This window comes from Dunckerocampus dactyliophorus, chromosome 21, assembly GCF_027744805.1.
Source record: "Dunckerocampus dactyliophorus isolate RoL2022-P2 chromosome 21, RoL_Ddac_1.1, whole genome shotgun sequence".
Classification (NCBI taxonomy): Eukaryota; Metazoa; Chordata; class Actinopteri; order Syngnathiformes; family Syngnathidae; genus Dunckerocampus; species Dunckerocampus dactyliophorus.
Window position 1 is genome coordinate 15108448 of NC_072839.1, and position 25357 is coordinate 15133804.

General features: G+C 45.5%; 3 protein-coding genes and 1 long non-coding RNA gene across 8 annotated transcripts in view; 2 read left to right on the plus strand and 2 right to left on the minus strand.

Annotated features, from left to right (window-relative positions):
• The window catches only part of rreb1a (ras responsive element binding protein 1a), a 24885-nt gene extending 17574 nt beyond the window's left edge, over nt 1–7311 (minus strand). For 2 of the 5 annotated variants that reach the window (XM_054765069.1, XM_054765074.1), the window contains exon 1: nt 6818–7310. In XM_054765069.1, the coding sequence (XP_054621044.1) occupies nt 6818–6857 (40 nt within the window). In that variant the 5' untranslated portion in view covers nt 6858–7310. Of the gene's footprint in view, nt 1–6817 lie in introns of all 5 variants that reach the window. The other 3 variants (XM_054765071.1, XM_054765073.1, XM_054765072.1) reach the window with 3 other exon arrangements.
• The window catches only part of LOC129173851 (uncharacterized), a 22780-nt gene extending 13829 nt beyond the window's left edge, over nt 1–8951 (plus strand). Inside the window, exons 5-8 of the long non-coding RNA XR_008567313.1 lie at nt 1045–1116; nt 7455–7681; nt 7900–7993; nt 8640–8951. This is a non-coding gene — a long non-coding RNA (uncharacterized LOC129173851). The remainder of the gene's footprint in view (nt 1–1044; nt 1117–7454; nt 7682–7899; nt 7994–8639) is intronic.
• Nucleotides 8952–10502: 1551 nt separating this feature from the next.
• Nucleotides 10503–14343, minus strand: LOC129174411 (coagulation factor XIII A chain-like). The gene is made up of 17 exons (XM_054766394.1): nt 14308–14343; nt 14083–14236; nt 13845–14021; nt 13527–13775; nt 13310–13428; nt 13130–13237; nt 12858–13032; nt 12641–12779; nt 12459–12562; nt 12306–12394; nt 12075–12228; nt 11900–12006; nt 11655–11820; nt 11424–11578; nt 11185–11321; nt 11015–11120; nt 10503–10922 (listed from the first exon to the last, which is right to left on the minus strand). The coding sequence occupies exons 1-17, from the start codon at nt 14341–14343 to the stop codon at nt 10884–10886; spliced, it is 2214 nt and encodes a 737-aa protein (XP_054622369.1). The 3' UTR covers nt 10503–10883.
• A 1835-nt stretch (nt 14344–16178) lies between these two features.
• nrn1a (neuritin 1a) lies at nt 16179–25218 on the plus strand. Its single transcript, XM_054765642.1, has 6 exons — nt 16179–16191; nt 17368–17418; nt 19280–19455; nt 22347–22494; nt 22682–22729; nt 23854–25218. Exons 3-6 carry the CDS (start codon nt 19413–19415, stop codon nt 24080–24082), a joined length of 468 nt encoding a protein of 155 aa, XP_054621617.1. The 5' UTR covers nt 16179–16191; nt 17368–17418; nt 19280–19412; the 3' UTR covers nt 24083–25218.
• Nucleotides 25219–25357: the final 139 nt, after the last annotated feature.

Sequence of the window (25357 nt, forward strand, 5' to 3'; positions counted from 1 at the left end):
CATTTGCACAGTTAAACTGAATTGCGTGTGTGTGTGTGCTTGCGTGCGTGCTGGGGCGTGGTCACTGAGACAGACCAGGTTTCAGTTAAGTGAAAAAGACTCACAGCCTCTTTGTGTGTCCGCCTCCAGGCAACACACACACACACACACACACATATATAAAAGGCACACCTGAATTGTGTGTGTGTGTGTGTGTGTGTGTGTGTGTCCACCAGGGAAGTTTCCCATGGGAGGTTTATTGTATTTTACACAAAAAGTTGAATGGAGTTTAGAGGCCATGCCTACTGCAAACTCCCCCAATACACACCTGAGACCACGCACCCCACCCCCTTTTCCCCTCCTCACTAACAACACACACACACACACACACATCCATGTTGCTTGTTGCTGTGTGTGTGTGATGTTTGGTCTGTGCCTGACAAGTGAACCTTCACACAGTCAACTCCATTGACAAAACAGCTACTTTAGCAAACATCCTGCTCTCCTGATAAACACAATCCACCATCTTTGCTGATGATGGATGACAAGTGTGATCAGAATGTTTTGGAATCTCCTCGCGACATACACTATGTCCTGAACCCTCACAGAGTTTACATCTCACTCCGTCACAGTTAGGAACAGATGACTTGAATGCTCACCGTGTTAAGGAGCTCAGCAAATTTTCAGAGATGATCAACACATCGGTGCAGATGTTTTAGAGGCTTCAGCAACTGTACACTAGTTGACATGGAGAGGACCTCCAATCAAAGTGGACTTTGTTGTGCATCAGCAAGGGGGATTTGTGACATCAGGGCGGGTTTGGGGCCACTTGGTTGCGTGGAAGAGGTGATGTCAGGAAGTGTGTGTGTCATCATGACAAGCACGTGATGACGCGAGCACATCATTGTCATCACATCACACCAGATAGCCAGCTAGCGTTAGCAAGCTGAGTCGGTTGATTCTGTCTCAACTTGTTTGCTCTTTGCCTACATCGATGCAGATGTCCACTGTGCCATCATTAAACGAATTTACTGTGTAGCTCAATCCCAAACGTGTGTGTTGCAGGTAACCCCTCCACAAACAGACAAAAGCAAGGCTGGGGGCATGCTGGTGCGCTGTGGTTGCCATGACAACAAGGTGTGTCTTGTGTTTGCAGAACAAACAATAGTACCTTTTCACAAGAGGGAGGGGCTGCATGTGCATGCATTCCACTGTGTGTGTGTGTGTGTGTGTGTGTGTCATTTAGCATGTTAATCTGTCATGTCACCAGTGTGTGTGTGTGTGTGTGTGTGTGTGTGTGTGAGATTAGCGCGTGTCCACATTAATAAGGATTATGTGTCATTCACATGCTGCGACTCCATCAGGCTACTTAACAACAACAAACAATGACGGACTGCGCCTTCTTCTCCATGAGATGTTCTTTTTAAATACTGTATCTAATCAATCAGAAAATCGATCAGCGGGCCAGCAAGGCTAATTAGCTGCTCCCTTAATTGTCATTGTGTCAACACTGCTGCTCTAATCCGTCACTAATCACCCCCTGCGCCCCGCCCCCAATCCTGCATCATTAGCCTGTTAGCTTCATCACTAGCGTCAAGCTACTTAAACACCATCCTATAATCAACCAATCAGAGGACTCTGTGCAGCATCCTCAAGACAACAACACGCATGTCTCAAAGTGAAGGCAAGTCCGGAGGAGACCTTTGACCTCATGGCCAAGTTAAATGTTACGTGAAAGTGCTCGCTCATTATGATTGTGGTTAAAACTTAATCTGGTTGTGTTGATTTAAGCGCCACAACTTGTCTCCTCCCTACTCCTCCTCCTCCCTCAGCAGCCAGCTGACAAAAGTGTTTAGTCAGCAGCAGAGGCAAGCGGGGGAGGAAGGAGGGAGGGAGCGAGGAGGCTCCATGGTGCTTCAGGAGTGTTTTAACTCTTTCCTCACTGAAGCCACCAAGCTGGGGAGGTGGGGCGGGGTTGAGTAAATCTACTTCCTGTGTGTCACCAAGCTCCCGGCAGGCATCTCTCTTCAGCAGCACAAAAGGCATGTTGCAGCTGATGGGAGGTCAGACCTGTTGTATGGGATGCCTGACGCGCTCGCTGTGCTAGGGCGTGGCCAGACGCTTGCGCTGATAAGCAGCTTGAAACCCGCGAGCACTGCTGATATATGCAGAGGACCGCCTCCCACGGCCCGTCACAAATAAAGACGTATTTACCGCCAGGCCAAAGTCCGAGCAGCTCGGCTGTGAAAGAATGTCACAGTGGATGGACGGGGGAGGCGGGGGAGGAGGGGTTATCTGTGTGTGTTTAGAAGAGGTGACCACCCGGAGGCCATATTGACAACTACTGGCTTCACCTGCAAGCCCAGCATTTCTTCAGAAGCTTCTCACCAAACTAAACCATGTTGTCACAAGATGATGATGATGGTAATGAGAAAGAGGGAGGAGGAGAAAGTTGCAAAGGGAAACAGGAAGTGAGGCAGCCTTTTGCAGGAAGTGGCGGAATATACAAAGGCGTGATGCTTCCAGGAAGGTCAAGCTGATCCTCGTGTGTGTGTGTGTGTGTGTGTGTGTGTGTGTGTGTGTGTGTGTGTGTGTGTGTGTCACATGACTGTGTCACATGACAAAGCAGAAGGATTCCATACAAAACTTCACTAAGTTTAAACTAGCCATTGAAGAAATCTGAAGCTCAAGTAGCCTGGCTTTCAAAAGTACATCTGGCATGTATTCACATTTGCCTTTTACACAGAACCCCGAGTATGGACATAAAGCTCCTAACAAAATCTAACCTTGCACCACGGACCATAAAGGCTGTGATTGGTCGAGTTGTAGTGCTATTATTTCCTGTGTGCATACGACGCATTCAAGAGGGCTTATAGCCCACCCGCGCAAGCACCTTTTCCTCCAATTTGAGATCAATATTTGTAATAAAAGTGACTGTTGTAACATCGATTAGTTCCAGTTCCTATGACACTCCCCTTCTCTCTCCAGTTACCATTATTGGCACGTGACAAAGGAAGGTGACGACGAGTGTTATGTTAGCGTTTTGGCAGAGAATTGCACATCATGTGCTCAACCCCAACAAAGAACTATAAAAAGGATCATGGCAGCATTGGAGGGGATGGTATACTACACAGAAGCATCATCCAGGTTTTGCACAAAGGTGGTATCCCACCTGTTATGGCAATGACGCTACATACAAAGCCAGACTACGGAACTGCCACATTGGTAAAAAAACAGCTTTTCAGGGCAGAAGTGACTTCTGACCGTTTGTAAACAACACCATCTGAGCACTAATCTGCAATTTTCCTTCATCTAACCACTGGCATCTAACTCATACCTGTCAACCACCCTCCCGCGTTCCCTGGAAAACTCCCGTATTTTGCCCTACTTTCCCGGCAACACTCAAACAACATTGGCATAACACATCCTGTAGCCAGTTGAGGCCTTCAAAATATGCCAGTAAATAACATTGTTGCACCACAGCAGGCAGTCGGGTCTTTAACCCCCCCCCCCACACAAAATTTCCTTTATTTTCCAAATGCAAATGTTGACAGGTATGATCCAACTGTCGCTGATGTGACATACCACTTTTTAATTTTTCTTCCGAGGACAAGCGACACGTCAAAACAACACTTGACGGCGTAAAACACTGCTGACGAGCCATTTGCTCTGAGGTGTCACAGTTGAAGTCCCGCCCATCCCCCGCTCATCCTCCGTCTGCACCCCTCACACACATGATCAAGTGATGGCCACCATGTTTCTAACAAGTACGGACACAGGAAGTGTTTCTCCAACTTTGGCCTCAACCACCTTGCGTTCAACTCCTCTTCGTCTTCTTCCTCAGCCCGCGGGGGATGAAACATAATCTTATCTAAAAAAAGGCACCTCTATAAATAGCGTCCTCCACACAACGAGACACCAGAAGCAAGTCGCATCCACGTTAGTGCACACGCGCGCGCGCGCGCGCACACACACACACACACACACACACAGACTCTAACTCTAACTTTGAATTAGTAGCACTTGTTTGATTGTGACCCTAAATGTAAAGTGTTTTCAGGGCCGGTCATGTGATTGAAACTGAATGGACGTGTGTGTGCGTGTGCGTGTACGTTAAAGTGAGATTAATGTGTAGACAACAACAAGCCTCTCAGAGGGACGATGAAAGCTTTTAATTAGCTACTTCACTTCAGTCCCCACTGACACACACACACGTCCCACTGAAACTCCCCATTAACACACACAGACATGCACGTACACATCAATGGAGTGTTCTCTAATTACAATCATTGCAAAGTAATGTAACAATGAACAGTTTGACAGTCCAATTTCAATCACAGTGTGTATCCTTGCACACAAATGCTTTCTCTTTTTAAAAAATTCATATTTTGTCAGTCTAACTACGTTCTGACACGGAAAATGTTTTCATTTCAGATAGGCCGATAACACGTGTGCTTGCTTGTATTTAGCTGAATCAATACAAGTTTGTAAGTTGAGATTTTAAGTCACCTGTGCTGATGAGGAGAGCACACTGAGCTGCTGCTGTCAAGCTGTAATATGGCTGCAGGCCGCCTGTGTGTGTGTGTGTGTGTGTGTGTGCACACAATGGAGGAAGCGCCATCACACAAGACGCTCTTTGTGCGCGACACATGTTGGGACTACATTGCGGCGAGGCCAATGGCTGGCAACTCAGCTAGGAGGAAGCATCCTCTGGTTGCCACGGTGCTGAGGAATGCACAGCACTTTGATGTTTTGATTAGCGCCCCTCCCTCACTCGCTCCCCTCCCGTACGTCTGCATGTGAAAACAGCGGCAGAGTGGACGGGCCAGTTAGACGGCCGAGATGCGGACCAGCCTCCGGCGGCCCGGCTCAGCCTGTTGAATTTCGGACTGGAATGCTAACGGATCGTGCAGCTCTTTGCCTCTCAGTAGAGTCGCTTCTAGAACGCGTCATGAAACATGATCCCGCGTCTTTGGGGTTTCACCAGTGCTATTAAAAGGTCAACACTGCAGCTACTTTTATTAGAATTAGTATTAGCAGGCTATCATGTGTTGCTACTTGCACCACTATCACTAAGCACACTGTTTTGTCATTAAACCTTGTGTCAATAAAGTTGACTCCAAGCTAGACTGATGATCGCATCATCATCATCATCATCAACAGTCACCTCATGCTGCAGGCATTACACAAATACAGATACTGTCGCACATAGAGCTAATTTCATGTCTACTGTTTGCGTCCAGAAATGTGCTAGGCATGTTCCCAAACGGTACAGATCAAAACATTAAGAGTACTACAACCCTACATTACATGACATTGTATCACAAAATGCAAGGATGTCATTTTTGACTTATCCCACAAAACACTAACAAGTTGTTGTCATGTTCGACGTTATGAAAACAAGCACAGCATCATTGTCTTTTGAAGAAAAAAATGATGGGGGCGGTGTGTTGCAACAAGTCGAGTCAAAGTTCCAGGAGGCGGGGCTAAAAAAAAGTCATCACTTCTCGCAGCCGTCAATCATTGACTGAAACAGATAAGACGTGGTGACGTCATGACACCTCCTCCCTCACGCGCAGCCAGCATCCTCCACGTCAAGTTAACGGCTAACCGAGCTAGCCTCCGGTGAAGTTAGCAACTATTAGCCATGGTCTTAGAGGAGGTTAAAGGGTGACATGCACGTAAGAATCACCGTTTAAAGTGTGAGATGACAGGATGAGGTGTGTGTGTGTGTGTGAGAGAGAGAGTTGGGAAGGCGGGGGGGAGAAAAGAAGAGGGGGGAGGGGGAGGATGCAACAGGCGTCACGTCGATGCTGTTGGCTGCGCGTCAACGGAGACGGCAAAAAAAGTGCTCAAACCGCTATGAAAAGTGATTAAAACGACACAAAAGTGACACGTTTTTACACGCCGGGTGGAGTTTGACGCCTGGTCGTCGCGTCGATGCCTTTTACACAAGAACACGACTCACTTTCTTGTTAAATACGTCTGGGCAAGGTCACAGAAGGACCGTGGAGCTAGCAGCTGTTAGCAGGGATGGGACCGGAAAGAAACCCTCCAAAATACAACAAATTTTTGGCGAAATGACCTTATATTAGTCTACTTTACTTAAGTTATACCCGATTAGTTGTGTTCTCGTCTACATTTGTAAGTATCGTCACGACAGTGCACGTACATTTGTAAGTATTGTAACAAAAGTCTATGTAGTTGCTATGAAATAATAGCTGAAGTGAAACATCAGCATCACAACTGAGGGTCATATTATCTACCTGAGGCAGCCACTGTGAATAATACACATCACTTTGTGGGACTGTGTCATCCCACATTTAATAAAAAAGAAGCAATTTAGTCGGAGATTTGAGTGCTTCTACGTCCCTGAAAGCAACAGGTGGCTTTATTTTGAAAGTGCATACAGGAAGCAAACGACCTGATTGCCGCTGACCTGACGTTGTGTCTGCTAGCTTTACACATGGCCACTAACAGCGAGGCTCCGACCAAAGTGCACCCGAGATATGGATGCTCGCCTCCGGCAGCAAGCACAATTTGACCTTTCCCCCGAGTCCCACCCTGCCCTCGGGCTCCCCGAACGACAAGTGTGGAAAAAGGGGCGACTAGTTTTGTTCAAAGTAGAGAGAATGAGGAAGAGAGCAGCGCCGAATTCCACCGCTTGGATGCGCATCAAACTAGGAAGCAACACGGGGGGAGGAAAAGTGCTCTTTCTCTCTCTCGCCATCTTAAAGTTGACTTAGCTTAGTGGAAACAAGTCACGAGTGGCACACAAACACGACAAACAACCGAGCAGAGAGCAGTAAAGTCAGACACAAAAAAATATAAGACTTACGTCGGACTTTGTTGGGGTTGGGCTGCTTACGCCGAGACATCGTGGCGAGTATGATGATGATGATGATGACGAGGATGGGTGATGAAGGGGGGAGAGAGAGAGAGGCTGCAAAGTTGCTCTGAAGAGGAGAGGAATCAAAATGGCGTTTCCGAAGGGATGTGCAAACTTGGACAAACTTTACTCCGGCTTCTCCTCCTCCTCCTCTCTTCCTCCCTCCCTCCCTCCTCCTCCTCCTCCTCCTCCTCTTCCTCCCGGAGGCACAAGTCGAGAGAAAGACTCAAAGAAAGCTTGTTGTGTGTTCGAGTCGTCGGCCTCTCCTCCTCCGTGTGTGTGTGTATGTGTCCGTCTAAAGCCGCGCACTAAAGCTCATCACGTGTTGTGTGTGTGTGTGTGTGTGTGTGTGTGTGTGTGCAGTCTCCAAGGGGACGTGGCCACCAAGCATCTCTCTCTCCATGCACACGCACGCACGCACGCACGCACGCTCGCACATGCCCGCGGGAGGCTTCTTCTTCCTCCTTTCCACGCACACGCTGCTTCAACTTCTTTGGAGTTGCTTTGAAAGTTTGCACGTTTATGTCGTTGACAAGACAAACTCTTCTGTGACCCCCGCCCCACCACCTCCCTTCTCGCCCTGCAGTGACGTCAGCGGACAACCCCCCTCTTTCAAAACTTTGCTCTTAAGGCCAGAAAAGAGCGCAGCATCCGTGACTTTAAAGGTTGATCCTGCAAGAAAGCAACCTGAAGTATCGCGAGATTTTCAGCGAGGAAGGTATAAGGATGATGCTAACGTCAGGCCTTGTTTTAAGCTATGCTTTGTTAGCTTAGCGGGTAGCTTCAAACGCACACCTTGTCTTCTTGACTCAGGTAAATTTGTTTAAAAAAAACACTTTTAATCAAACTTGTCGAACTGTGACGTCATCACTTTTACACCTGTTTGTCGTTTGAGAGCTATTTCAAACCAAAGTGCTCATTTTCACTGTAAACCTTCATGACATTCATGCAAAACAAACTTGCTTTTGTGAGTTAACATCATAACACAAACTTAAAACGTCTCAATATTTGACGCCTTGTTTTCTTATCAGGTATTGTTTTAAAACAATTTAATCCCACTTGTTCTACCTTGACGTCATCACCTTTACACCTGCCTCTCGTTTGGGGTCCATTTCAAGAAATGATGTGAGTATTACCACGCAAAACCTGAACATGGCATACAAGTAAAACTATTCAAACTTGTATGTTTGTGACATCATATAAAATTAAAACCAAGCCTCTCTTGTATCATATGAATTTGTTTAATATCTAATCGAGCGCATACTGTGGCCCACGGGTGGAATCAGGCCCATAAATGGCTTCAGACTGGCTGGCCCTTGAGTTAATTTCAAAGTTTTTACAGTAGGTCCTCAAAAACCGCAGAATGCTCCTGTCTTACAGATATTTCACTGGTGATAATGTTGTTCTAGCCTTGTGATGATATAATATACAAAGACATTCTTCAGCATTCTGAAAATGTAGCCCCTGGAATAATTGTAATGTGACATCATCACTTTACACCTGTGTATGCTGTAAAACAAAAAATATTTAAGTAAGACAAAGTCTCCTAAAATGTGTATTTGTGACATCAGATAATATCTTAAAATATATTTAAAAACGGTAGGATCCAAGTGCTTCCTCTTGAATAACCCGCAATTGCAGGTGTCGACACCGGGGCGGCGCCCTTGAGCCTCTTGTGATATTAATATCACAGCAGCCGTGCCGCTCCCGAACTGAAGCTGACTACTAAATTTAAACGTCCTCCATTGCTGTGCTCCCACATTCCTACCAGGCCTCCCCTCCATCTCCCGCCAGGCCTCTTCCCATCATGCCCTGCTGTTCCTGCTGATGAAGATGACGACGACGACGACAAAGGTGGATACATAACTTGAAGAGGTCAAGCGAGCATTGTGTAAAATGTAAATAAGTGGCATGTGTCACAAACTGATTTAGCGTACAGTTTAAATAGTGAAACTAGGTTAGTTAGCTAGCAAACTGGTGTCGGCATGCTTATACAGTTTTAATAGCATTTGCATTTAGAAAATGTTATGGACCTTTGAGCATTTTAGCTAGCACAGCTTGAGCTCTTGTTGTTTTGTGATGATTCCAGTGACAATGAGCCATGTGACGTCGCCAACCTAATCAGCGCTTTTCACCTGGACTTTTATATTCAAATGAGAGGCAACGAGCGCAGTCAGGTCACATGTCCAGCTCGTCTGCTCCTCCACCACAACAGCAACTTTGAATTGACTTTTCAACATTTTTGCCATTGCCATAACTTGAGCATTTGTTTACTCTTGCAGGCCTACCGAGCTCAAACGCTGATGCTAGAGTTCTCTCAACCACCAATGCCGTTCGTTGAACAGTGATCCATTTGTTGACCTGTGACCCCCTTCCCCCGAACCACTTATTTTGTGCTTTAGTCTGCACTCTAGCAATGAAAATTGATGCACGTAACCTTCTTGAAGCATCTACAAAGCCAATTCGGGACGAGACTCCAAATGTAGGCATGTGCACGGTGAGGATGGCGAGCAAGAAGTTATGTCTCCTGCTGCACAAGAGAGTGTGATGTTATTTATTGGACAGTCACCATGGAGCTGTTGCCATCAGCGACAATAGGGTGGATTCATCCATTCAGCACAGGACGAGGAGGAGGAGGCATCCTTCAAGTCGCGCGGAGGAGGTGGCGACGTGAGCAGGATGTTTCCCGACTTGCAGTTGTTATTGTTCAAGCTTCCATTGGAGCGCCGCAGGTCACATGACAGCGACACCTGTCGGCAAGAGGCGAGGTGGAAAAAGCCGCGTAAACCAGCAGCACGGCTCGCCGACCTCTTCCTCTGCACAGAGCGGGACGATGCAGCTCAGACATGTGCAGAGGGGGGAGGGGACTAAGGAGGGGGTGAAAAACCGGTTTCCAATAGTGACGGATGATTTGTAGGTAACAGTTGTTTGCCTTGTGGCCTGAGGCCTGGCAGCCAGCGCCATGCTCGTCACGCTGTCTTTTGCTGTCCTTAAAGGAACAGTACGTCACAGCATCTCTGACCTGTTGACCCTCCTCAGCCCAAGAATGCATCAACGTGCTATTTACAACATGAACTCCTAAGCAACCAAAATGCCCTCCTCTTAACTCCACTCAAGCCACTAGAGGGCGTCAGACCCTGCAGGGCAACTTTTTTTTTTTACTCATCTTTTGATGGACTTATGAGGGCCATATGAAGTGACAAGTACAGCCACTAGGGGGAGACTTCTATCTAGTTGGATCTTTTTTTTAACCAGCGTTAAGTCACCACAATTGTGTATCACGCTGATGAGTGTGCTTTCTGGACAGACCAGCTTTGTGATGCTGATACATTAGATACTGGTGCCAAGGTAACATCTACCTGCCTGTCCAGCCTGTCTGTGAAGAGCGTTCATGTAAAAAAAAAAAAGTTTTTTTTTTTTTGAAAAGCAACCGTTAAAGCAACACATATTAATGTAAATGACATGAACTTAATTGGAGTTTACATTATTTGTGCAAAAACGGTAATCTGTCAAATAGACACACGGGGTTTTAGCGCCCTCCAGGGGCACTGCATCAACACGTCATCAGTTCAAGAGGTGACCAGTGTGTGGTCAATGGTCATGTCATTAACACTCACGCTTTCAGTGGGTTTTTCTTTGCTTTATTTCGTTGATTATTGCATTAGTACAACAAAGTAAATGATTCAAGATAGGAAAAAATGTTTAAATTTGTCACGTTCATGGTATGCATCAAATGATCATTTTGTCATTCACTTGTTCTTTGGATGTCTTAAATAATCATTGTGATTGTTTGATATTTCATTGTTGGATTAATTATTTTCTATTACTATGATGTGTCCTTTGACCCCTGAGAATCTGATGGAGCTCCTTTAACAGAAAGATGATTTACTTGTCGAATCATTTAAAAAAACAGCAGAAGCATTGATTGACGTGAGAAAACAAAACATTAAATCATCAATATATGGGGCCTGGTGGCTCCGCCCCTTCACATGGAGGCGTAATTGATTGGATGAGGCTAGTTGTTCCCAATATTGAATTCAACAGTGCCCCAAATCTGCAAGGAGACAAGATAACATGTTCAGTTTTTCCACAATCCCGTCACTCATGTGGTGAGATAATGTATCGTCAGTAAAGTGCTCCAGTTACCTCGCACAGGTTGCTGCAGTACATCACTGCCACCAGGGTGCGCTTTCCTACTACCTGGGGCATGAAAGAGACCTTCCAGGAGAAGGAACCTTGTGGTTCAAGGGTCCTAAAAGACACATACATCATCAACACGCACACATTGGCAGAATCGTGCTAGCATATGTGCCTACTTGTAGAAGCGAGTCCTGTATGGCAGTGCCCGAGGGCCCTCCATGGCCACGTAGATGTCAAGCAGAGGAAAGTCAAAAGGGTTGGTGAAGCTGACCGTGACAAACATTTCCTCGCCAACCTCATGAGGCCCACTCACCTGTGAGGGGACAAAAGACACAAATCACATGAGCTCAAAAGACTTTAAGGAGTAAAACAAAGTTCTGATGGTGTGTCTCCAAATGTCAACTGTCAACAGTACCTCAAGCTGGAGGGATGGTGCACCCAGGTAGATCACCTTGTGGGCACTTACGCTCTCAGTTTCACTGTGGCCGCTCAGGTTGAAGCTGAGGTAGCGCTGAAAGCCCAAATGTTTCACATATTCCTGAGCGGCGATTGTCACAACCTGGCGCTCCGCTGCAGCACAAACACACACTTAGCTTTGAAGCGGGACTGTTCTGCCACATGTGGGCGTGGCCGAGGAAAGACTCACTTTGGCGAGGCTCCACGGTCACAGTGAGCGGCTCTTGTTTAAAACGATTTGCCGGGACACCTGTGTAGAAGATGACCGCGCACGACAGCATCGCCTTGACTGTTTCAGGAGCGTCTTCGTGGTTCTTGAACTCCACCACCACGTTCACATCATCTCCTAGTTGAACCTGCAGAGGCACGGAGAGCCAAAAGTCAAAACATTTCCAGATTCTTGACAGGGAGCACACAGACGAGAAGACATGACACCTGGTCAACTAAGAGGGTGACTGTAATCTTTGATTTAGGAGTCGGCTCGTCTCTCTCTAAGCCGTGGCTCTCTGCCTTCGCAAGGGACATGGCGTCTTCACGACTTCCTGCACACATGTTTTGATGCTTTTGAGATGAGCAATGATTTCGGGGTGCCATGGGGGCTTCATTTCACCTTCAGGGTACTTGTACTGGTAAGTGATGTCTCTGGCGTTGTCGCTGAGGACATGCTTGGTAAAGATGGCTTGTCCCACCAGGGTGGTATCCAGTCCGATGGTGGTCAGGTTTCCGTAACGATCCCGCTCTAAGAAGATCACGTCGCTGTTCACCTGCAGGGGGCGCACACAGACTTTATTACCGAGTGTGGAAGGAGCGCAAAGTAGTCCAGCGAGTCTTCATTGCTGACCTCAGCGTAAATGAAGGGGCCATCAAACGGGTATCCCACCAGACCATCCTTGATGGCGATGACGGAGGCTGGCCCGCAGCGGTAGAGTCCTGTATACACACACCTGCTTCACTTCTCCGTCGCCACACCTATGCACGTGTGCACCTGTCCTACCATCACTAGTCTCCTGTGGCGTGGAGTCTACCACCTGCCAGCCTCCCAGTTCTGGGCCCAGGTCAGGGCGTTTCATGAAGACCTCGTTCCAGCAGTGGTAGTTCCTGCACAAGACACTCCTGTTACAAGTGACCACAGGCGACGCCAAAGCTCAGCATACATGTTATTGTATTTTGACCAACCAGATGGAGTCATTTGTGTGCCGTTCGTCGGGTGAGCCATCCGGTCTGAAGATGAGTTCAATCTTCAAGTTGCCTGTGTTGTCGTGAGCCGAGCTGAAGTTAGTGATGACTCTGGTCGGGATGCCCAAAGCGCGCAGAACTGCGAGCGAGACAATTGTTGCATTGGTCAGTCACAACACAGCCCTGGTATTCCCATGGAAACAACTCAAGCTCTTACAGGTGTTGAAGACTCCAGCGTACACCCAGCACTGGGCGTAGCTCACCGGCACGCCTGTGTTGGCATACTGCAGCAGGATCTTCACGCTGCCCGTCCACAGAGTGGGTGCTGTGCCCCCTGAAAAGTCGTCGCTCCAGTTGCCCACCAGCACACCATCATCATCCTGGGAGTTTATCTGAAAAAGCCAGAAGTCAACCATGAGCAGAGGGCCATGGATGTAGTTCAAAACTAGTCACTATGGTTACGGAGTGAGATGAGTGGATGGTGCTCACCACGGCAGAACCCTTCCGGACCAGTTTGATAGCGTCTCCGCGGCTGCTGATGGGCATGCGGCATGCGTCCAGGAGGTAGATGCAGGCGTCCAAGATACCGCGGTCAAACTGCAGCAGGACAGGAAGGACACACAATGTTAGCTGGTTAGCATCACACCTGTGCATACACAGCAAGCACACCTGTCCATACACCCATCTACGAGCTATCATAGTCTCCTTGGAACCCTGGTAGATGATGCCGGATTCGTTCATCACGTACTCCTGCCTTCCGTCTTCATCAGGATAATACACGGGATCCTCTGCGGACGGAAGCATTTTTTCCAAGGTCAAAGCAAATCAAATAAACAAAAAACAAATCTGCTGTCATCAAAGGGTGTAGCGGCATCAGAGCTCTCACCCTTGCACCAGGCGTTGAAGAGCACATAAAAGTCGGTGGCGGGGTTCCTTTTGCTGCGCTTCAGACCGCGTCTTGTCACTATTCTGGCATACACACGGTACCTCCCCACGATGGCGTTGGGAGCTGAGGTGATTCCAAACATGACAGACGCACCTTGATTCTCCACTATATGACCCAGCCAGCGACCCTGCTTGCGAGAGTTGAACCTCACTACCACTTGGGTGGCCTTATTGGGTGAGGGGTTGGAACCTGCAGAGAGAGTAAGTGAGAGGACGGGGACAAAAAAACTGTCACCACAGAAAATAAGCTCAGACGTACCAATGAGGAACTCCAGCATGAATCTGTCGTTGTTCGTCAAAGGTCGATTAAAGGTGACACGGATGACAAACTCATCTCCCCGACGGACCACCAGGTTCTGGATGTCGTAGTAGTTGGTGCGGTGGCTTGGCATGTTCTTTTGCTGGCACATGTCTATGTCCAACACAGACAGTGCCTCTGGAGAGAAACACCACAGTTGGCCACACGCAACGCCTCAAAAATTCACTGGTGAACTCACCTCTGCTGGGGTGGTATTGGCGCGGAACGGCCACCGCGTCATCCGCATCGTCCGCGTCGCCCACGTCACCCGCGTCGCCTGCGTCATCCAGTAATTCAAAAGGCTCATATTCGGGGAACTCGTCCTCGACATGCAACAGGTTGGTGGTTGGTGGCTAAACGGAGGGAGAAAAACAAAAAGTTAAGACACACTTTCATCAAAATTACATTTGGAATAAAGTCAGACCTTGACATTGTAGCGTCCTCTATATTTGTTGTCCATGATGGTCAAAGGTCAAAAGACAATCTGTAGCAAGCGAGACAAAGACATTGAAAATTAATCATAAATGTTATGATCACATGGTTGACTACCATAGTAAATGATGTCTTACATTGGCTCATAACATCTAATCCAGCACCAAAATGCAATTTCTTTTTTAGTTCAAATGTACAATTTTTAAAAACGTGTTACACTTGCAGAGTAAAAGCCCAAAGTGCTTACCGCTCCGATGGAGATGCGTTTGTGTGATGATCACATCTGACTCCCAAAACGCTTTAAATACACAAATCACTTCCTCTTTGGCCAGCACACTGCAGCTTGCATCACGTCCCAGAGCGGCCTGCCTCGTGTCAGTGAGCCCTTAATACTTCCTTCCAGAGTAAGTTCATCAGGACATAATATGTACATGTCAAATGTGTTTGATGATGTGAATGCATTTATTTGTATCACAAGGTTTTTTGTTAGCGTTTTCTGAGATGCTGACTTCCTCTGACCTTGACCCTGTAGAGCTGCGGTGACCCTCACACGCCTGCTGCTGAAGGGGTCAACTTCCTGTTTACCAGCTCACACAAAGCTCACCATGAACCTCATTATTATCATCGTTAGCCCATTTCAGGTGACACAGCCATTTTCCTGCTCATTATTGTATAAAGCCGTAATAGTGGCGGTAGAGTGCCTGTGTTAAAGGGCATCGTGCAGTTTCCCGGTACAGACGTTTTGGGTTCTGTGTGAAAAGCACAGACAAGTACAGCAAAATCTACTGTTTCGGCTCTGATGCATCAATCTGGGACTACCAATGAAATTAGCACTGTGCAAAATCTGTCATATTTTCTGCTATATATTTTACTCACACTGCCCCTTCCAAATAAACATATACATTGTAACAATGAGTTATTGTGATGCTACATGATACAGTACAGTATGTGTCACGGAAGCACATTCAGTCAGAAGCTCCACAAGGCTCAGTGTTTTTTATGCACTAAAATGATACACTGGAACAAAAAACTCAATCCCATGGTTATGCTTATTATTTCATTTATTATGAGCATGCGTACAGTTTACATTTAATGCATAATGTCACAATTCACAATTCCACATGTCCGAAAAGGAGTAGGAAGAAACAGATCTTATTTAATCCTACCCCCTCTCTGTATTACATCAATTGTTAATACATTTCGTGTTGTACTGTGGGTGTCACTGAATGTAGACACAGTATGTATCTACAGAGTTCCTAATTTCAGTACTTTGTTGAGCAAGCCCTTGAAACGATGATATCAAAGTCAAAGTTATTGAATGTAATCCTTCTAACTGCATGGTTCTTTCTTTGTGGGTTGTATCCTCCATTTTCCTTGATGTCATGGTAATATGATGTTTTAATATGTATCTAGATCATTGGTATCTTTGACAACAAGCACTCTTGCCTCCATTTAGCTCGATGTAGATTTTACTGTTGGTGCTCCAAGTAGCTTTGTAGCTTTCCTTGCTTCCTCAAGTCTCATGCTTTTGACGTTGCGTTTTGTCAGATGCTCATTCATGTAGACGTTTGTGCCTCGTAGCTTCTTTCCCTGTTGGTGAAGCTAGCGATGATGACGAGTGTTGTTTCTGCCATATAGTGGGACGCAAGTGTCGACGGTGTTGATGTCCACCTCCTCCTCCTTTGATTGTTGAAAGTTACCAATATGTTGCTTGGTTGAAGGAACATCCAACTGATAGTGACTGTCAGGACAATTAACAACTACAGGGGGCAGTAATGCGTTTAATTTTTTAATAAGGGAATGGGTGGCGGAACCAATTGTTGTCAGGTGTTGTTGTCATCGCGTTTCAGGTGTGTACACTTCCTAGATTTTGGCGGTAAGTTACCCGGGCTTTACGTTTGTTTTTTATAGGTTTTAATACATTTTGGAAAGTACATAAAAAATTTGTGGTGCATTATCGTCGTGTTAAAAGACTTTAACACGTTGAGTGAGCGACACGCGTTTTAGTAAAGCACGTTGTAAAGATGTTAACGGGTCATTAGTTCATTTCATGAATGAGCGTGTGTGAATGGCTTTTGGTTAAACTTACTTTATACAAGTTATTCAGAAGATATAACAGAATGCCAATGACGCCAAAAAGGCTTTTTCGTTTTTTGTTTTTTTTTGGCAGCGACCACTGTGCTGACAGCAAGAATATAAAATAAATGTTATATTCGTCTGTGTTTATTTACGCACGCACGCACGTACGTAGGTAACACACACTGTGTGCACAATGATTAGTCAAGGAAGTGTTTGGAGAATGTCATCATTTGTCCGTCGAAGTTGTATAATGTCGAAATGCTTATATGATTGAAGCGTGTCAGATAGTGGCGGTGGGCTGAGCGATCCAAATATCTGCGCAATCGATATCAGGCCAGTATGTGTCTGATACCAGCGTAATGGGGATCTGTTTTTTTTTATTCTCTTCTGTTTATTTTCAGAAATATCTGAGGTTTGGGTTGTTATTGGTAGAATGTTGATATAGTATTTATGTTATTTACAACCTTGGTGTTCCTTGAGCTGGTATTATCATTTTAGATTGACCCAGATGACTGTTGTTGTTCAATATTGCTTCCACAGCAATGTATCGTGCACGCTGCGTATGAGACGTAATGCACTTGACCAGAAGATACAGATGACTTGTGTGTGTGGCGAGCGGTCAGTTTGACTTACGAAGAGGAAGTGCAAGGTCACGACAAACGCGACCCAATTTTTTTTTTTTGGGGGGGGGACTTTTAATGCTGAGTATACAGAAATAGATCTAACTTGTGACCTCGCACAACGACAACGATGATGATTATGGTGGCGGCGAGCACAGCAGCCATATTATCATCTAAATGTCACATACGACCCCCTGAAGCCCATTAAAATGAACAAAGACCGGCGATCCTTCCAGAAGGTTATGAAAAGATGAGAAAGTGTCACATGATGGATCACATTCACCATTTTCATCGATAACATTTTTTCATAATGACCATAGCAAAGTTTAACATGTCTCTCCTCCTCCTTCCAGATGCTCTTTCCTAATACCACCACTAGAGGGCGGTAGAGACCGGCAGTCGAGGTAAATACGCACGCACAGCCCACTCCTATTGAAAAATTGGCGCTTATACGTCATCGTATGCTGCAAGGTCGTTGGTTTGAGGCCTGTGGATGACCTTTAACCTTATGAAACGACAACAATTGAGTTTAAAAGTAGGTCAAGTTTGGGATGGGGTGGATCTGCTATAAGATAAACATGTTCACATTACAATAATATCACTTATTTGCACGATTGTTTAGAGATGCACTGTGCAGTTTATTTCCGCAGGAATATGTATTTACAGTATATCATTATTGATATATATTGATCATAATTACAGTATGTTGTGCCACAGTGGATATATGCTATGGATGTGCGTTCAACGTCCCATAGCTTACCTGAAGGAAATGCAGCTTTCTCTGTTGTATTCCCTTGCAAACAAACATTTTTCTTTGAAAACGTGTGCTTGTTGACAAGTTTAGAGTAGAAAGTAAAGTTTTCGAGCATAAGCTCAAGGTCTAAAAAGTACAAAGCAAAAGGCCATTGTTGCACTGTCTGTTGTCGGACAGCAGAGGTCACCGGTGAGGCGGTCACCTGATGGACAGGACAGATTGGAAGGTCAAAATCAAAGTCAAACAATTGTCACTCGTAGACTCATAAAATAATCACATTCATTGACGGCGCTGTTTGTAAACCCCGTCATGACAATCAGCCTTATTGTCCCAAAAGGAAATTTGCAAGTCAGGTTGACTTGAAATTTCTCACACAGCTCAGTGCGCTTCCTACAACAACCCTCTGTATCTTGAGGGTGTTCAGCCCACTCACCAGGAAATCTGGTACACACCTTTAGGCCTACTGACAAGCACGTGTGTCATATTTGATAAAAATTGAAAAACATGGCCGCCGCAGAAGGGGCACCAACTGCCCATAAGTCACTGAGCATTTAGCACTTTGATGGTATCTGCATCACGTCTTCCAGAGTATTTTGGGCTCAAAGGTGTGACTAGTGTCATTTACATGACTGTAAATGTATATGTTCCTTGTGTTCAATATATTCCTATACATGTACTATTGTGTATTCATGCATGTGTAATCGGTGTGGCTCTGACATTGTTTCCACCCACTCGCATTGATTAGTGACTCCAGATATTGATATTTTGGTATTTTGGGGGTCTATTGTTGATTTGTTCGTTGACAAGCACTACAAGTCCAAAAAGTCATCATTTCTTGTTTGAGAATATAATGATAACGCATGCAATTTCAGCAGCTCCATTATTTCAATCAAAGGTGTGCACACTTTTCCCACACACAAAAAATGACGCATGCAGGTGCTGCTTCATTTACCTTTTGTCTACTTAATGATATTCTAAAACCAACGCAATGCAAGCCATAATGTGCAAAGCACTGCAATACATTGAAAGAAAAAAACGCCCACATCTCATCTTTGTGCCATCGGTGACACAGCAAATGGTGTGTAATTGTTCTGATGTGAGTGTTACATTATTTTTTTATTATTTAGGCCAGATTTTGGACACGGCATTATATACATTTTTATTCAATGACGACATGACACATCGACATAAAGATACTAATAAAAATCCAAATAGTAATCATAATTGTACTGGTGATTCTTTCAAAAAAATACCTCAAATACCAATACTTGATTACAACACACTTGATAGTGTACACAGTCATCACAATACAACTCATTTGAAATGACTGCTAATGAGCCTGAAGCCTTGCTGTGGTTGCTCTAAAGAGTTTAAAGTGTCACTGAGGTGAATGAAGGAAGCAGGAGTCACTCCAATGACGATGAGGAGGGGGAGGAAGAGGAGGAGTCTCTTCCTTTCTCTTTCTCTTTCTCTCTCTCGCTATCTTTCTTTTCCCGCCATGCACAGAGCAGGTGCAGGCGGTGGCGGACGCACGCGCTGGTGGATGTACTCACCTACTCGCTTGTCCTTGCGTGGAATGCACGCGTGCCTCCTCTGCGGCTGCGGCTGCTGCTGCTCGACTGCTGCTGCGTGAGTCCACCGAGGATGGGAGGAGGAAGCCTCGTCCTGGTGCTGGCGCTTCACTTTGGTGAGTGCACAACAAAAAATGCATTTCATCTCTTAATGTTATTATTCGTTCCACATTGCACTTTTTTATTTTTGTCACCTTGGAGGCACAGAGGAGACACTCTGGTTTTGTTTGAAAGTTGATAATTGAAAATTAATAATATGATGTAAAAACAGGATTTCGTTTCATTTTCACTGGTTTACATTAGCTGTGTGTGTGTGTGTGTGTGCGCGCGCGCGTGTGCCAACAAGGGGGATCCCCACCCCCCTCCATCCCCGTCTTCCTCCTTCCCGCACTTCATTTGTGCCAAAGTGACATTTTGCGACTGTGTGTGTGTGTGCGCGCGCACTGCACCGAGGCCAACACTCCCCCGTAAATGTAATGATATTATTAGTAGTAATATTATTAATAATGACAACAATAATTCACGTGTATGTATTTAAAATAACACGCATAAATAGGAGAAAAAGTGCATCGAAAAAAGATGATGTCATTTGCAGCCGTGCACGAGCTCTCCCCCTCTCTCACGCACGGTACAAAAATAGATGCTAGTGTAAAGTGTGTGTGTGTGTGTGTGTGTGTGTGTGTGTGTGTTCATACTCACGACCCGGGCTCCGTCTAATACGTGTAAGATAATCGTCGTTCTTGTTCATTGCATAATGGTCCTGTGCGCGAGTGAACGGTCGTGCACGTCCCGATACCCAGTGTTCTTTTTTTGGGACGTTGTCTTTGCCAGGCTCGCGCCTGCATCGCGCACCCAGTTAACGAACAGTGTCTTTTCGAACGAATTCGGCACATTTTTTCACGAGGAGTTCAATGAGTGCGGGGGACATTTTGGAATGTCCGTCTTGTCATTTCGTTGAAACCAAACGAATTATTTCGTCCTGCCTTTTTTTCATTTTGAGTATAAGAATTTTTGTCACCTTGTTATTTTGTCGCGTGTGTTGGTGGGTGTGTCGCACGCTCACACGCCGCTTCTGCACTGCAGGAAAGCGTGCGTGTACACGTGCGTGCGTGCGAGAGGTGTGAACCATCAAAAAAAAAATATATATATATATATATATATATATAAGTATTCATAGAAAATGTTAATAGAATTTAATAGTTAAAAAAAACAACAGATAAAGATGCTGTTACATGAAAGCTAACGGTGATGATGATGATGACCACAGCACACAATTAAAATCCAAGTGGAAAAACAACACGGTGATAGAGTGGGGACTGTTTTTAATCATACGAAAACGAAAGAAAGAGTTTTGATGAATAAAAAAGGTAAAACGGCCACTGGTGTAAATACAACAAATAAAAATACGACGATTGTTTTTTTTTATTTTATTGTTAAGTCTAAAAAAACGGACTGAAACGTGCTGCAAATAAAATGTATCATTTATGTGTGATAAATTATGTATCAGGTGGAGAGTTAAAAAAAAAAAAAACGTGCGTGGGGGGCGTGAACGCACGGTGTTCATATACTGCGGCTTGACTCGCGCATGACGTCATTCATTCAGCCTTTACAACAAATACACATTTAAGTGAAAATGTTCATGGGAAAAAAAAAACATTTTTCTTTAAAAAAAACCCCCAAAACAAAACCAATAAACAAGGGATACTTGGCAGAAATTAATTGTTGTCCAAAATGAACATTTGAATTGTGCATCAATTTGCAGGTTGTAGAGGAAATCATTCCCTAAACAGATCGTCATGGGGACGCTCTTTGTGTTGTTGTGAAAACATGGAATTGAAACCAAAAAGCATTTAAAACAAGCAAACATGAACGACGCGATTGTCGTTTAAGTAGGAAATATCCCATGAAACGTAAAGAGACTCCTGACAGGTGATGATGCAACGCATGTCACAGCAAGATGGCCGCTCGTCGTTCATGATAATCCTCGTCATCAGCAACAATACCAGCAGTAACATGACTGCTTTGTACTGCAAAGGTGTGCATTCAAGTCACATTTCCCTGATTTGATCATCCCTTCCTTCTTGGTCTTCTCTTCTGACATCAAACTCGGTTAACAGCGCCTCTGCTGGCTGTGGCCGAGTAGTGCGCCATCTTGCCTCTACCGCTTAAAGGAGCCATTAGAAACATTTATGTCTGCCACAGTCGACGTGACTTTTATTCCCCAACGCAGTCAGAAATAATGCACAGAAATTCTGCGTCAAACACAAGTAAAAGTCATTTGTGTGTTTTGTTTGTTGCAAGGCCTTCTGGCGGGAGCGGGTGCGTACCCTTCAGGCGTAAATGGACGTTGCTTCATCCGAAATGTCCTCTTACGCGTCGGTGCACGCCGCAGTGCTGACAGTCACTCCTTGCAGCTGCCGGCGTCGGCCTTTTGCTCGTGGGAAATGCACAGGAGTGAGAGGCCGACCGAAGATCAATTGTGTTGAACAGGAGCCCTCTGCCGCGCTCTCATAGATTGTCTATAGATGCAAGAGGGTGCTCACTTGCACTTTTTAGTTTTTTACAGCCCGACACTCGTGCAGTGGATGATTACAAAGAAAAGGCGTTACCCATCAAATGCGTCCATCATGGCGGCGGAGAGCAGCCGCTCACTGCAGACAAACGGGACTATTTTGTCACTTGAGTCAGGATGTGGAGCGCCTGAGAAAATGGAAAGGAAACCGCAGCACTCTTTGATCACACGAGCGGGTGTATTGATTAGGGCTGCCAAATGATCAAATTAATCAGGATTAATCACCACTTGCTACGGTGTGAAAGGTGTCCAATTTGACTGTTGTTTTAACGAACAAAGAGTCAAGGACAGGACAGGATCAGTGAGCCCTCACGTTGATGCACCAACCTTGTCATGAGCCGCGACAGGAGGTTGCCTACAGCCACAGCTGTCAATGCCAGTGTACACGTGATTTAACGCGTGGTTGTGTGTTTCCTTTTTATTTTTTCTCGCCAGTGTGGCTCCTGCACTCCGTGCTGGTAAGCTCCGCCCACTGCGACGCAGTCTTCAAAGGCTTCTCGGACTGTCTGCTGCAGCTGGGAGACAACATGGCCAACTACCCCCAAGACCTGGACGAGCAGCAGAACCTGCACAGGATCTGCACGTACGACACGCACGCACGCACACAGACACACACACACACTTCCGCCTGTACCTTCTCACTGTCGCCTCCTGTGGGGAAAAAGTGCTCCTGACACGTGTGCAAATAAAAGGGTTTTTTCACCTGACTAGAAACGTCATTGCACATTTTGGAAGGTGGACTTCACAACGTGCATTTTATTACACACCAGGAAGACTGAGAGACCCCCGCCATCTTCTTGGAGCAGCAGCAGCAGAAGGCGCGCACGCACGCACACACACACACACACACACACACACACACACACACGATTGTTTAATTCCGTGACAGCTCCATCACAGCAGTGAGGGGGCGTGGCAGGTGGGCCTACTTAATACTCTCTTCTCTCTCACACACGCACACGCACACACACACACACACACACGCGTACGTGTGTTAATTGGTAGAAGATGTAGTGCGGACACGCTGGGTTCAGCAGGTCAACATCAATAAAAGAGCAGATTGGAAGATTGGATTAGATCCCACGTGCACGCTTCACTGATCTGACGGACGAGTGGCCCGTGGTGGGCGGAGCCTGAGCGGAAGATTAGCCAAGTGCAAGAGCGAGAAAAAGGAGGCGGGAAGCGTCTGCATGCACGGTGAATAAAACATGAAGGACTGTGGGGGCCACGGAATTATGCTCAGTCATAACCTTGTTTCTTACACTCAACTAGATAGACTGATGCTAACTAGATGGAGACAAACTAGCTGCACTAAGTAGATGTCTAAATGGATATAGCCATAAGGTAGCTAGCCGTGCATAGCAAATGAAAGTTTGTACAGTAGATACAACTCAAGTAACTTATCTTATTGAGATTAGATAAGTAGGCTAATTAGCATGTTAAGGTGGCTATCTTGACAGGCTAACTAGCAAATTGTGGATGGATGGCTAGGCTGACTGGCATGATAATGTAGCTAGCTATTAGATAAATACAGTACACCACCTACCACGTGAAGCTAACTAGCAAACAAAGATATCTAGCATTTTAACGCAGCAAACTATCATAGGCTAGCTGGTGTGGTACCCTAACCAGCTAATTGCAATTGGTAAGGTAGCTAGCAAGCAATCTTGACACGGTAAGTAAACGGATGCATGGATGGATATATGCGTAGGTGGAGTGACTGACCACAGGATAACTACAGGAGCGCCAATTTAGGTAGCTATCCTATAAAAAGATGAGTGATGCTGACATGTTAACTAGCAAAAGGCTAACTAATGTGACGTGATATATGTATAAATTGCTGTATAGATAGATTAACTGGTTTGACTACCTAGCTAAGATGGCAGATAGATGTTGATACCCGATGACTGTTGCTAACAGTGCATGTGTTGTGTTTCTGTAGCTATTGGGACGACTTCCACTCCTGCGCCAGCACAGCGTTGGCCGACTGTCAGGAGGGCGCCACCGACCTTTGGGAGAAACTCAAGAAGGAATCTCGTAATTTGGATTTTCGCGGGAGCTTGTTTGAACTGTGCGGCGGGGGTAACGGCGCCCCCAGGTGGGGGACAGCCGGGGGGCTGGGGGCCCTACTGGCGGTGCTGCCCAGCGTGCTGACGTGGTTGGCCCTTTAAGACTAACAAAAACAACACTCTGGAAAAGGACAAAAAAAGAACGAACAAAGTCAAGAAAAACTGCAAAGTAGAACAAGATGGATTCTCTTTGCCCTCAATTTTGCCTTCCTGGCGCATCGGCCAATCGCCACATCAGGACAAACCACCACATTTGGAGGAATTCCAAAAGTATTCCAGGCAAACAGGAACGTTTGCTAATGGAGGTCTCCGTGATGACGGCGGGTAACCGCTGGCACCAGTGCAGAACATTGGGGTCCATTCAGAGACACCGTGCTGAACGCGGCCATCTGTGTGGCGCTAAAAGAAAAAAAAAAAAAAGCAAGCAAGCCACATCACACCAGATTTTGCTTCTTGCACCAAATTGTGGACCCCTGCAACATGACTTGCAAGGCTAACACCTTACAGTATTTGACTTTTAGCAGCTAGCTTGCAAACCTGCGAGCTGTTTTTTTTTTTTTTTTTTTTTTTTTTTTTTTGTCTTTGTTTGTTTGTGGTGGCAGACAGGAAGTTAGCATTCAGCCTGTGGATGGATGTCGACCTGCATGATGTCGCTTCTTAACACTTTTCAGGAAATGAGCACAAACGCCAAAGTTTTAGCTATTGCTAACCTAGCATAGCAGTGCTAATCTAACAGGTGAAGCACAGCAATCCAGCCCGCTGCTAACACGAGCTGTGCTAATGCTCATATTCAGATGAGCCACGTTTATAAATACAAAATGTTACTTACACTTAAATGGTAGCTAACACTGTCGTTTAAGCAGCTAACAGAGATTAGCTGTGGCTAACTGTTGACATTAGCAGCTCGGACAAGGATTAGCACGGTAAAGCCGTCAAAGACAGCGAGGACTTTGTTCTAAAATCCCTTCTAAGAGTGTCTGCTTTCAGGGTTAGCTCACATTTAGCACGGAAGCTAGGTGTTTTTTTTTTTGTTGTTGTTTTCAAAAGTTGTGTCGTCAGCGTTGTGCTCCTTTCCTGAAACCCCTGAGAAGTTTTCTTTGGATGTAAGTAGTAACATTAGCGTTAGCGTTGTGTTGTAAACGCAGGAAAAAAAAAATCCAAACACAAAGAGCAATACGACGTCAAGGCCAGTGTAGTAGCTCCAAAAAAAAAAACACCAATAAGATTCCATCAATCAATCAATCAATCCATAATAAATAGTGACAAGACTGTTGTGTTGGACTAAAAGACGTCTTTAATAATAATAATAATAATAATGATAATAATAACTTCTATGTCTTTGTTTGTTTGCTCGCAACTTTACCGATCATTCCACAA

Excerpts from the sequence above, each read along its gene's own strand:
- LOC129174411 (XM_054766394.1), bottom strand. The coding sequence starts at position 14,343 with ATGGACAACAAATATAGAGGACGCTACAATGTCAAG. Across the intron at positions 13,033-13,129 it reads TCCGGAAGGGTTCTGCCGTG|ATAAACTCCCAGGATGATGA; the intron begins GTGAGCACCATC and ends TGGCTTTTTCAG. Across the intron at positions 12,780-12,857 it reads CGCTGGAGTCTTCAACACCT|TTCTGCGCGCTTTGGGCATC; the intron begins GTAAGAGCTTGA and ends TCTCGCTCGCAG.
- nrn1a (XM_054765642.1), top strand. The coding sequence starts at position 19,413 with ATGGGAGGAGGAAGCCTCGTCCTGGTGCTGGCGCTTCACTTTG. Across the intron at positions 19,456-22,346 it reads GGTGCTGGCGCTTCACTTTG|TGTGGCTCCTGCACTCCGTG; the intron begins GTGAGTGCACAA and ends TTTTCTCGCCAG. Across the intron at positions 22,730-23,853 it reads TGGAGCAGCAGCAGCAGAAG|CTATTGGGACGACTTCCACT; the intron begins GCGCGCACGCAC and ends GTGTTTCTGTAG.